The following is a 13740-nucleotide window of genomic DNA, read 5'->3' on the forward strand; positions in this document are numbered from 1 at the left end:
CAGAGTCCCTACTCCAAAGGGCTTGCAAAGTTTAATGAGGTCAACAGGAAGCAAAGAGGAATTCTGTATCCAACAAACTATAGGGAAGAATTCAGGGAGGCAGAATGGGCTAAGAACTGGGGTTTGTCCGGGATGCCAGGGGTTAACAAAAAGCATCATGGGATCTTGCACGACTACAAGTGCTCAGGACCTCTGTGTTCATTTGAAGGCAAGGGGCACAGTACACCGTGGGAAGTCATTTAAACCAGGGCAGAATGAACATAAATGACGTTTTCCTTGGGCCATGGGATTGACGTGCACGGGTGTAAACAACACCACACGATGCAGCGCCAGAGAGAATCAGACCTCAGCGATGTTTGGCTCTGTGCTAGCACGGCCCAACCCTGACACCACAGGAAAAAGCACTGTTACATCACACACCAACTAGGCAGATACAGGTGTTGCCTTGAAGAAGCAGTTTTATTATGAAACCAAGAGTGAAATGCAGTGTTTGTCCTGGCACATTTCAAAACATTTCAAGCAAATAACCAGCAAAAAGCCATGAGCGGAATAGAAAATACATATTACAAAATCCGACATACAAAAAAACCCAAAAACAGAATAAGGTTATTCCATTAAGTCTGGAAGGAGACGGGGGCTTCAGTTCAATCTACCATTGACACCCCAAGCCACACACAATGCAACCTGAATCCTATAGTTGCTGGGCAAGCAAACCAACCTCCGATATTGCTTAGAATCACCTGGGGCATACAGCTGAGACATCAGCCTGCGTGCATCGGTGGTGCCGAGCACAAGCCATTTGAAGACCTCTACATTTACAGAAAAATATATTGCTTTTCAAGAGTCAGGCTGGCCCCTTTGCCCAGCCTACTGTACACATGCAGCTGCTGTTCTCCACTGCGTGTGACCAGTGCAAACACATCTTTCCAATAGAGGGTATGGTCAGAAGCAAGAATCCCTGGATGCAAATCTCTGAAGCACAGGCACATTTCAACCAAAATGGACATTTAAAAGCAAAGATCAATCAAGGGGAAATCTGCCCAGCTGTTCTATTTTTCTGGGGACCTTGATATAAGTTTAAGGGTAAAAAAGTTACATAAGATGTTAGACGCACAAGGAATACCTGTGTGTAAAAACCTATTAAGGAGACGAGGAAAGGCACCATACGTCTTCCCTCTCTACTGAATCACTGCTAACAACAGCTATTGGCCTCAGAGGCCTAGAGCAAAGCATGGGACAACAGCTCTCTGGTATTAGCTAACACTCTTGCTCCATCTACACAACTTAACATGGAGAACTGATTCCTACAGCTTCCTAAAAACAGAAGGTGCCGTTTGATAAGCTAACCAGACAAAAGGTGCATAACATTTGCAGCCAGGCTGTGTTTTGCTCCTGTACTAAGCATGATGTTGCAGGGAAAATGGAGAAGTTAACGTGACAGGAGGGAAATTCGCTTCAGTCCCGATGCAGAACAGGTTCACTGCAACACCTTTTCAAACCACGTATTCCCAGGACAAGGTTGGTGCTGTCCCCCTTTGCAAGAGGTGAGGCAGGAAGGCTGGTTTAAGACTGGGTGAGGTATTAACAAGTCTGACTGAGCTAGTCTGGATGTTAGATGAGGACAACACAAAATTCAACCTGGGAATAAAAACTGAGCAACGGAATTTTTTTGAAAGGCAAGAGAAATCTCACTAACCTTCCAGGAGATCTGAACATTTGTACTAAATGCCACAAGCCCCAGAACAGCCCTTAGAGGCCGGTGAAGTGGGTTTAATTTGTAAATGTTCTGGGATTCCTCTCTCCTTATTCCAAGGCTTTGGCCTTGATCTTCTGCCAATCACCAGCTGCTGCTCCAACCCATTCCCCACGAGACCACCCCCGGGAGCAGAGGTAGCGGAGAAAGACCCTTTCACATACGGGTGGTTCATGAAGTTTAAAGCCTATCTGATACAAGAATGACGACTATGTTTTTTGGCAATCCCGTGCAATATATTAGGAAGGCCCTGCCCTGGCCAGCGAGGCAGCAAACACGATGTCACAAGCTGGGTGGGGCAACCCAAGAAGCAGCTGATGATCGACAGCAGAACCTACGTAGGGATGCAAGGTGCACTTGAGCTGAAGAATGTTTTTAGCCAGGCTATTGGTGTGCATGCCCTGATACTGCTGAACTTAAAGAGTGATTTCCTGGGGCTGAAGGAGGGAGAGGAGGGTTTCTTTGCCCAGGGCAGCCCAGAGAAATGGAGACAATAAAGATCAGCAACATTTAAATAAAAGGGCAGCTCCAGGAAGTTCCTGCTTTAAGTGGCATAACCTGTCTCTCAACCCAAGGGTGCAACTCCCTAAGACATAGCAGGGAGAGCAAACCTTCCTCCAACTTCATCCCTGAATGGCACTATCCTTTCCTCATCCTACATCTGATGATAATGGCCACTCCAGTTCTCCTTCCTCACTACCTAGGTTCAAACCTGCAGCTTGGGTGGGCATTTACACCAGTGCACAGTGGGTGTAAAACACTTCCAATTTGGATGTGGTGGCATTACACACCTGCTTTGCACTGCTGTAAATAACTACACAAGTGGCAGGGGAATGGCGAACTGGGCAATGGGATTTCACCCACCACAGATACAAGAACATTTTTGCTCTTTACTCTGTATATATATATATTTTTTTTTAAACTTCACAATTGAAAAAATAAGCAGCACAACTGTACAGCTATCAGGGATTCTCTATTGCAGAAGAGAGCCTACACTCCTTACTAGTGCTACTGTGTGTGTGGCGGGGGAAGGGAAGGGGGGAGAGAGAGAGAGAGAAAGAGAGAGAGCGCGCACACACGTGAGCGTGCTCCCCGCCCAACAGGTAAAGCCTAAAATGGACAGACATCAGACAATCCCAAAGCGTTCTGCTCTTTTCCTCTTCTTTGCCTGCAAAAGGGATTGAAAGAAAAATCAAAACCAAAAAAACATTCACAATTCAAACCCCACACACATTTGGATGAAGACTAAAATAAAAAAACAAAAACCCACCACACTTGATGGTATTAAATGACCCTAGTGCATGACTGACCCAGCCCCTGCCTGAATACGGGATCACAAGGTTAGTTCAAGAGAGTATTTGGTATCTATGCTTGGCAAGGCGCTAGAAGATTTTAGTCCAACAAACGGAGCTTGAAATCAAGTTGCAAAAGCATACAGTGCCCAAGATACAGTGCTGCTGAAGTCACTTCATCTCGCTGGCAACATGCTACAAAAGGGAACAATGCCTACTTGAGAGGCCTGGAAACCCTTCCAGGCAATGGGGAGGTGGGAAATTTAAAAGGGCAAAGGGTTAACACTCTTCTATTCATGGAAAAGGTGAGAGGGACACACTAAACTGCATTAAATATTCTATTGCGTCTCTCAGATATGCCTTTAACTTGATACACGAGGGGCGTATAAATCTTAATTTTTAGCAGGATAAATAGCCAGGGGGCAACAGAAGCCCGAACCAAGAATCTCCAGGGGAAAGGTGCATTTGAGTGCACACAATACTAGTCAAAAGATCTTTTTGTTCCAGGCACAACCTATAAGTGACCTAGCGGAAAAACATGGAATCCTTCCCCCCCAGCCACCCCCTCTGCTCAGACTGAACAGGGGCCCGTTCTCCAGTGCTGCTTGCAGAAGGCTGGGAATGCCATGCACCATTTCATTCCAGGGAAGCGTTTATCAAAAAGCTACAAAAACAAAACAGAAAAAGCCCCCAAACCCCACCTGAATTGCTGAGATCACTCTTCGGAGCCAAACAAAAAAACACTTCTTGTATGTCGAATCCAGAAACCATCTGGTTAAGTAGCTTCTAAGAACCCAACAGCTCACCCTCCCGCAACCTTTGCCAATTGATTGTTAACATTAAAATCCATATCCAGCACCCCTCTGTGGACAGTGATGGGGGCTCAGCTCTCACTGATTTATGCTAGAGTATTATTTATGCAGCACCAATAGTGTTTATGATACTCGACAACAGGAACGTAGAAACTGCCACAGAACCATCTAGCCTGGTCTTTGGTACCAGGTGCCGCACAGCAAGGCATAAACCCCCATAAATAAAATGGTGAGGCACTGTCTTGCAGAGCTTACAAATTAAAAATCAGACCAAAGAGACAACAGCAGGACAGAGGTGTCAAATCAAAAGATGGAAGAGAGAAAAGCAAGGGGTGTGGTCAATTTCTTGATCCTTACTTGTTCCTTCCTTTTTATGTTGTGAAATTTACATGGCTTTTATGATGAAAGGAGTGAAGCAAGTTTAAAGTTCAAGGGCTTCCTGGATAAAGGAAGTCACAAGGAGGGATGTGAATGGGAAGTAGTACAGTAGGCCACTCAAGGCATAAAGGGAGCAGTGTGGAGGAAACTGGAGGAGAATGGTTGCTCCCAATTTTCTGCAGGCATCTGTATTAGTTTGCAAGACTAAGAGCCCAGCCACCTCAGCCAGCGCTGGCCAGATCTGGTTGTTTGGGCTGCTCCAGACCAGGCTGACAAGCTCCACTGGGGGGTTAGAATGCATGCAACCCAAAGAGGCAGATGCTCATCATCAATGTAAAGGAGAATTTATCTTTGCGGTATCATCATTGGGGTACCTGAAGGAAACGAATATAAGTACTTGCATGCGGACGAGTAGGATGAGATCCACTTGAGTAGCAAGATCTCATGTGTGCAAAGAGTTACAGTGCCATCTTCTGGGATATTCAACTCTCCTAACAAGTCAGCACGGAAAGTGTTCTCAGCTGCCCTCTCGCCCCCAAACTTCTTATCACGTGCCCCTCTGCTTGCAGGTTTAGCATTTTACCTCTGTGTCCTCTGTGGCTCCAGCCCCAGCCGAACTTGTTACAATGCCAAATCGCTCCTTCCTCTTCTTCAGCTTCTCATCATCTTCGCTCTGTGTGGAAAGAAGGTAGAAGATTTAGTTTGCCAGACAGGCCTAAAAGCATCATTTTAACAGTTGATAAGATTCCTTTCCTTGCCCCCCAAATCTTCCTGCTTTTAGCTACAACACCAGATGCTAGAAAAAAGAGTAGTTGCAAGATGATTTTGGGGTGCACATGAATTAGTGCACAGAACTGAACATACATGTTAGCAGGCATCATCATGCTGGCATGGTTAGGTGCCCCGTCCAGAAGGGATTTATTGAATAGATGCTAAAAAGAACCTCTGAGGAGCATTTACAATAAGTAGGTCCCCATGCAAAACCAGCTCTCCCTCCATGGTAATCAAGGAAAAGTGAACCCTATTTCTCTGGAGTACAGTGGTGAAATTTGTGGAGTTTGTGGGATGAATGGCTAAAGCTAGGTAACCCGTGACCTTGCACCTGCCTAACTTTGCAACTACTCTATCCCCTCCACTTTAAATGTCTTTAGCTTTTAACTGTCCACCTTAACAGGTCAAGTCAAAGAAGAGCCGACCACGATAGCTAGTGAGGTAGGGAGGAAAAGAGGAAGCCTTTATATTCCCAACGGAGTAAATGAAAGGCGCTGGATTGGCAGCCTTAGAAAGCGAGTCTCTGTTTAACCAAAGCAGTACAAGTACCTGGGCAGTGACAGTCTAAGCTTCCTGTCAGTGTGTCCCAATCCTGACAGGGAGGGAGGGTCCCTTCCTAAGTTCTCCCTTAATGACCCCATTAAATCTTTGGCCTCGGTAATGGAACCCAAACTCATTTCACACAGGCCACTGAGCAGCAGACCAGGGTTGGATTTCAGTTAGGAACCTAGAGATGAAAGCCTTTGTATCCCTATTACCAACCCAAGTGTAAGCCCAACATTGAGGATTTACAAGATCTCACGTTAAAAATCAAAATGTTTCCCCGATGAAATGCTCCAATGGAAATAGTTTTAAAAACTGCCCCGTAAAGTTTGCAACACGAAGAGAATTTGCAGAAAGTGAAGCTGGCGACTCCCTGCAGAATGATGGCAAACACTCTTCAGCAGCGCTGGTGAAACTAGCAGCAAAAGGGAAGAACCCAATTCACTTTGATGAGCATCACCACCAACTAACACCAATCCACCTGCTGCATGTTTTTCCTCATTTGGAAATTAAGGAATGTGGTTGAACATGATAAAGAGGATGCACCCTCATAAGAGCGCACGGATCAGGTCAGCCCAGTGGTCCATCTAGCCCAGTATCCTGTCTTCTGACAGTGGCCAGTGCCAGATGCTACAAAGGGAATCAACAGAACATGGCAATTCTGAGTGATCTATCCTGTCATCCATTCCAGCTTCTGGCAGTTGGAGGTTTAGGGACACCCGGGGCATAAGATTGTGTCCCAGACTATCTTGGCTAATAGCCATTGATGAATCTATCCTCCGTGATCTTCCTTAATTTTTTTTTAACCTAATTATACTTTTGGCATTCACAACATCCCCTGGCAACGAGTTCCACAGGCTGACTGTGCATTGTGTGAAGTAGTAGTTCAATTTGTTTGTTTTACAGCTGCTGCCTATTAATTTCACAGGGTGACCCTGGTTTGTGTGTTAGGTGAAGGACTAAGTAACACTTTATTCACTTTTTCCAAATCATTCATGACTTTACGAACCTCTGTCATCTCCCCCTCCATAGTCATCTCTTTTCCAAGCTGAACACACCCAGTTTTTTTAATCTTACACTTGATCCTGCAGTGAAACCATAATGCCATGTTTGCAACATCACCTCTCTCTCTAGGAGCAGGCTAATGTCAGGCACAGGACTATGTGAATCATCAACATAAACCAAGGGAACATTTTATACAACCTAAGCACCTGGGGAGTACATCGTTTCCCATGCCTGCCCCAGGGCAATAGGCCCTGAACTTGAAGCGCTAGCTCCCCATTTGCCCTTAGAGACTTCATGGATCATGATGATGGTCTCAACTTTTATCGAGAGAACCCGCTGGCCCCTTCACAAGGGAGCGCGGATGTTACTGGAAAGTCTCACACAAGTTACCGAACGAGCTCTCTTTGTTGCTTCCAAGGAGGATTTTTATGGCCATATGGATTTATTTTATTATTATTATTTCCACCACTCAACTTCTTGCATTTTCTAATCCCCTATTTAAAGAGGTGCCCACTGGCCCAGAGGATGCTGCTATCTGTCAGCGAATCTTTTATAAGCCAAAGCAGAGTTTTTCCTGCAAGGCAGCATTCCAGTGCAATAGAACAATCCTAAAAATCCCTCCAAAGCTCAATCTAGACACAAAGTCTTACCATGGGCCCCAAGATCCAGTTAAACACTGGAATCAATTGCTTAGGGAGGTTGTGGAATCTCCATCTCTGGAGATATTTAAGAGTAGGTTAGATAAATGTCTATCAGGGATGGTCTAGACGGTATTTGGTCCTGCCATGCGGGCAGGGGACTGGACTCGATGACCTCTCGAGGTCCCTTCCAGTCCTAGAATCTATGAATCTTTGGTTCAGCCTCAAGAGGACATGTCAGTATATATCCTGGGTACATTTGCACTGTAGAGCAGGCAGATTAGACAGCATAGATATTGGTTTTGCACATTTTAACTCCTACAGACTGATGTGACAAATAACACTGGTCTCCAATTTTTGAGAAGTCGTCTGCTTCAGAGATAAAATGTGCTATTTATTATGTATTTTGATGTGCTGAATTCAAATATGACAATTAAAACAACTGATTGGCTACTGTTTCTAAGATATTTAAATTTTTACATTTTATGTCTATGTATATTGTGTAGATAGAGTTTTAATCATAAATTGTAAACCTAGGTCTTTTAATGTGTTTATGGTTGCTTTCCATGATAATATTTCACCTGTCCTGTTTATGTAACACTTTAAAATTTATTATGAAACAAAAGGCAAAAAACTATTATGTACATAGTTTAGTCCTATTCAGTGTCTACTCGGCGCTTCTTGGCTTGTCTCTTGTATTCATTAAATGGAGCATCTCTTGTCACTGTCCAGCAATAGTCTGCAAGCTTTGATGGGCTCCATTTGCCCTGATAGCGTTTCTCCATTGTTGCAATGTCCTGGTGAAATCGCTCGCCGTGCTCGGCGCTCACTGCTCCGAAGTTCGGTGGAAAAAAATCTAGATGAGAGTGCAAAAAATGTATTTTTAGTGACATGTTGCAACCAAGGCTTTTGTATGCCTTGAGGAGGTTTTCCACCAACAACCTGTAATTGTCTACCTTGTTGTTTCTGAGAAAATTTATTGCCACTAACTGGAAGGCTTTCCATGCCGTCTTTTCCTTGCCACGCAGTGCATGGTCAAATGCATCATCTCGAAGAAGTTCACGAATCTGAGGACCAACAAAGACACCTTCCTTTATCTTAGCTTCACTTAACCTTGGAAATTTTCCACAGAGGTACATGAAAGCTGCTTGTGTTTTGTCAATGGCCTTGACAAAGTTCTTCATCAGACCCAGCTTGATGTGTAAGGGTGGTAAAAAAAAAAATCTTCCTTGATTCAACAAGTGGTGGATGCTAAACACTTTTCCTCCCAGGCTCCAATGACTGTCGGAGTGGCCAGTCTTCCTTGATGTAGTGGGAATCTCTTGCGCGACTATCCCATTCACAGAGAAAACAGTAGTACTTTGTGTATCCAGTCTGCAGACCAAGCAAGAGAGCAACAACCACAAAGCTGCCACTGATGTTGGTCATAGTTTATGCACCTCAAAAGTTGTTTCATGTGGTCATAGGTTTCCTTCGTATGGACTGCATGACCAACTGGAATTGATGGCAAAACATTGCCATTATGCAGTAAAACAGCTTTAAGACTAGTCTTCGATGAATCAATGAACAATCTCCACTCATCTGGATCGTGAACGATGTTGAGGGCTGCCATCACATCATCGATGTTGTTGCAGGCTACAAGATCACCTTCCATGAAGAAGAATGGGACAAGATCCTTTTGACGGTCACAGAACATGGAAACCCTAACATCACCTGCCAGGAGATTCCACTGCTGTAGTCTGGAGCCCAACAGCTCTGCCTTACTCTTGGGTAGTTCCAAATCCCTGACAAGGTCATTCAATTCACCTTGTGTTATGAGGTGTGGTTCAGAGAAGGAGGATGGGAGAAAATGTGGGTCCTGTGACATTGATGGTTCAGGACCAGAAGTTTCATCCTCTTCCTCGTCTGACTCAAGTGAGAGTGATTCTGGTGCATCAGGAACCGGCAGTCCTTCTCCGTGGGGTACTGGGCGTATAGCTGATGGAATGTTTGGATAATGCACAGTCCACTTTTTTCTTCTTTGACACACCTTTCCCAACTGGAGGCACCATGCAAAGTAACAATTGCTGGTATGATCTGTTGGCTCTCCCCAAATCATTGGCACTGCAAAAGGCATAGATTTCCTTTTCCTGTTCAACCACTGGCGAAGATTTGTTGCACAAGTGTTGCAGCATATGTGTGGGGCCCACCTCTTGTCCTGATCTCCAATTTTGCAGCCAAAATAAAGGTGATAGGCTTTCTTAACCATAGTGGTTATACTGCGCTTTTGTGATGCAAAAAAGTCACTTCACCACAAACATAGCAGAAGTTAGCTGCACTGTTCACAGAAGTACGAGGCATCTCTGCTCACTTTGGCTAAACAGAAAAGTGTCCCTTTGCAAAATCAGACACTGACAAATAAGAGCACGGCACTGTATGATTTCTAGAGCTGATATAGGGCAATTTGTTCAGCAGAGTGATGTAAGCTTCGTTATGATTGCATCATCCATGACTTCTAGAAATAACGTGATGCAATTCATATCATGTATGACGCAATACCAGCTTCAGATTGCATCATTCATTATTTTGCCTAAAAAGCAAGTACTGTCCAAACCCAGTCATAGATTTATTCATAAATCCAGTCAAAGATGTATTTTAGTCATTTCTGGTTTAAATTGAGATCCCTTCCCTTTATAACTCACTTATCCTCCGCCATTCCCAAGTCAAGGGTCGTATATACTGACCCAATAGCACATCTTGAAAACTAGAGCCAATCAACAATTGTAAGCATCATTTTCGTTCTCAGTGACCCAGAATTAGTAAAGTTTGACTGCATTTATTTCAGAAGCATTTTGGCTGTAGAGCAGTGTAATCCATCCCACAAAGTACCCTAAACTCTCACACTTACAACAGACCATGAGGCTCGGCTCTGTGGTTCTAGTCTGTTAATGACGTTAATGTGAACTATGTACATGGGGTCACTAGGGATCTTTGAAAGGCACCTTCTGTTTGAAGCCTTCACAAAAAGCAGACATCCCTTAAAACTGGGAATGTCCTAACTAGATTGTGGTTAATTCTCAGTTAAGGGTTTCTACACCCTAACCACTTACAAGCTTAAGGTTCTTTCCTGGGAATCATTAGTAAGCAGAACTACCAATAAAGTTGATAGCAGCCGCGAATGAAAGACCAGGGCTGTAATTTGCTGTAAAATTCTACAGCTGCTGCTCCTCCAGGATCTGCACAAGAGAGGTATCTCACAACCCTGTCAAGTGGTATTTTTCTAAACCATTAAATATGAAGGCACCTTTCCTTTGAATGATTTGCTGCAGTGCCCTCAGATTTGTTACCTGTGGTTTAATAAACCGCCCGGGTAGAATCTGGCTTACTATCCAACGCTAGGGGCTCATTTCTGCAAGCATCAGAAAGGATGTCTCATGGAGCTCGACTCCATTCTTCTGCTGACATTCACTTTGCACACCAAACTGTTTTCACAGGGGATGCTTCAGACTAGGATATTTTACTTCACTCCCTGCTCCTTCAGCGAGAGCAGAGGGGTAGGCATGCATGCATGCTCAGAGGAGTTCTTCTCTTGCTATGGACACAATACATTTGGCTACCGCTGGCAGGATGAGAGATCTGATCAACTCGTGGTTTTCAGTCTAGCAAGAGGCAGTCTGATATACCACACAACTACCTCGATACTCATCATAGGGCTCTTGCCCCCCGTTTCTATTCCCTGCACTGGCCACCACTCCTCTCAAAAGCATTTCCATTTTGACATGACCATCTCAGCACCCACTCAGCTACCTTCACAAATTCCATTTCAGTGATTTGCAGTCTGAATGGACACAGTTTTACTGACATTTTGCAGAACTGTCACGTCCCTACATTTCTCGAGATTCTCCACAAAATCAGAGGCTTTTATCTCCACTGCCACTACCCACACAGATGCCTTGACTATCAGTAATAACCAAGGCCATCATTACCCTTTAAAAGCCTCAATGCATCCATTTTCAATGGATTTATTTCTAGCTTTGGCTATTTCAGTCCTCATTTAGCCAGTTTCGTCAACTCAGGCTGTTCAATTACCTTGCTACACTCCTATAATTTCTCCTCTGTCCCCTGTCACTAAGTATATTTCATGTCTTCCCCTCCAACACCATTTGTTACATTTCGTGACTGGGGAGAGCATGGTCTGACAGGCACTAAAAGGCATTCATTTGCAATCAGGTGAAGCCTACAGAGCCATCCTTGTGATGACATAAATAAGAGATGAAACAAATCGAAACCATCACCAATACAGCGGGTGCCCGAACTCCTCACTGGATGCACAACTTCCCACGTCCATTAGGCATCCTAAGTAAATGGGTATGAACTTCGTCATCATTTGCTTTACTAAAAAGGCAGCCCATCAGAGCAAGAACCCAGGAGGCCCACTGCCTACAGCTAATAGAAATCATACATTGGTAACAGGTAACTTCTAACCCGATTGCTCCATTTTAATAAACTGACGTGAGCCAGCCAAGCGCAGGAAACGAACCGGACACTTAGAAAAAAGATCCATTTAAATGCAAACTCGCAAACCAGACCTAATGTCATCCCCGGTGCTGTGGCCAATTTTCATGACAAAAGTGACACTTGACACCCCGTCAGCGAGCAGCTGGACAGCCTTCCTTATGTCAATACCTTACATAAATGACACCATAGCAACCGGCTCAGCATTATTAATTATGACATCCCCATGTGTTGTGGCAACAGGGGCGACGGAAAAGTTTTAATTGAAAACTCAGCAATTTCTCAGGAGTTTTGGCTCCATAGGCAGTCAAGGCCCAGACAGCACATTCATTTCTTTCTGTGCACTTACGACACTTCACTGGAGTAATTATTGCTAAATACAACTGCTAACTTTTTCCTTTGTTCCAGGATCCCCTTAGCCCTTGAACACCCACAGATCTGCCATGTTTTTAGTCTTTAACGTCCCTTCCCAGAAAGCCTCTCGAGACCCTGACTATAAACAAGTCATTTAAAGGAAGCAGTGCAGTGTAGCAGCTCTGGCATCCATCTGCCTGCCAAGGACTGGGACTCTGGACTCACCATTACCACTACCTAGTTTCTTACATGATCCCCAGCGCGGGAGCATCACAGTGCCTCTCCGGGCATGGCTTGTTAGCGCTCTGGGTTTGAAATGGCATTATTCCCATTTTACAGCTGGGGGACAGAGGGGTAGACAAATTAAGTGACCTTCCCAAGACACACAGAAAGTCTGTGGTAGAGCAGGGAACTGAACCCAATTTTCCTGTGTCTCAATCCAGGAGGCCATCCTCTCTAAGGCTACGTCTACACAAAGTGCTGCCGTGGGAGCGGCTTTGAAGTGCGAGTGTGGTCGCGCATGAGCGCTCTCTCCCCGCGCTCCTGGTAATCCACCTCCACGAGGGGAATAGCCCCGAGCGCTGGGAGCCTGTCCACACCAACGCTTTAAAGCGCTCAGACTTGCTGCACTCAGGGGGTTGATTTTTCACCCCCCAGAGCCAGCATGTTAGAGCGCTATAAATCGTAAGTGTAGACAGGCCCTTCATGTGGGCATATCACCTCCTCCGTCCCTAGAAAGGCGGTTGTGAAGCTTAGAGTCTTTGGAACTACCAATGGTGGGCAGAATTATGTATCATTTGGGATCATGGGGGCTGCAAAAATCACTGTTTGGAGAAGTGTAATCTATATGCAAGCACTGATGCTGGTAGAGAAAATCCACTCCAATCTAGTCATTTAACCATGTACAACCATGCTCTTCGATTGCTACGGGAGACCAAAGTGGTGTTCAAACCCTGCTGGTGGGACAATGGTCCAAATACAACTTCAGGAGAAACAGCAGCACTGTGTCTTTAAAAGGACACATGGGAGTGTCTCTTGGGGAACTGCACTGAGCTGCAGGTTTTTATTTATTTTTTCGGTAACCCCTCCACCTCCGATTGTGGCCCTGCAGGGAAAGAGTATAACAGTCTCACTAAATCAACACTGTTCTAATGATCTTGCTCACTTGACCCCCTAGCATGACAGTGTCAGATGCAAACACGCTTACAATAAACTTCACTCCATCTTTGGCTCCTCGCTGACAGGTTTTGATTCATGGGGTGCTGAAACCCATCTGAGGAAAATTACCTCTATCAAAACACTGCTATCTCTGCATTTATCAAGCCCTGGGGCCTCGCTTGAGTGTACAAATGGGCACATGTGCATCTGCAGGGAAAGCTGACCTTTCCAGCAGCATCAGACAAATTTTAACCTTACTGTTACTAGGTTTGCTCCCTTTGCACTCACACTAGGAGAGAATTTTTTTTTGGGGGGGGGGGGGAGGGAGAGGGGGGACTTTCCGTGAAGGATTTGAGCCTGAGAGTTAAAAACTTTTAAAGCGTACTGGGCATGGGGGAGTGTGCAGGATTTTAGACATGTGTAACTACACATTTCTACTGTGCTGTACCTAGCTGCAGCACTTTTGGTTCAATCTAGCCCTGTCCTGTCATTTTGAACGAAATAAGTGGCTAACCTAGTCATCCACAGGGCCACAATCACAC

General features: G+C 44.9%; 1 protein-coding gene across 2 annotated transcripts in view; it reads right to left on the reverse strand.

Annotated features, from left to right (window-relative positions):
- Positions 1–440: 440 nt before the first annotated feature.
- SARNP (SAP domain containing ribonucleoprotein) overlaps positions 441–13740 on the reverse strand; it is a 49751-nt gene continuing 36451 nt past the window's right edge. For both annotated transcript variants that reach the window (XM_054012445.1, XM_054012443.1), the window contains 2 exons: positions 4819–4908; positions 441–2921 (listed from right to left, as the gene is read on the reverse strand). In XM_054012445.1, the coding sequence (XP_053868420.1) occupies positions 2880–2921; positions 4819–4908 (132 nt within the window). In that variant the 3' untranslated portion in view covers positions 441–2879. The remainder of the gene's footprint in view (positions 2922–4818; positions 4909–13740) is intronic.

The sequence above is a fragment of the Malaclemys terrapin genome, chromosome 23 (assembly GCF_027887155.1).
Source record: "Malaclemys terrapin pileata isolate rMalTer1 chromosome 23, rMalTer1.hap1, whole genome shotgun sequence".
Classification (NCBI taxonomy): domain Eukaryota; kingdom Metazoa; phylum Chordata; order Testudines; family Emydidae; genus Malaclemys; species Malaclemys terrapin.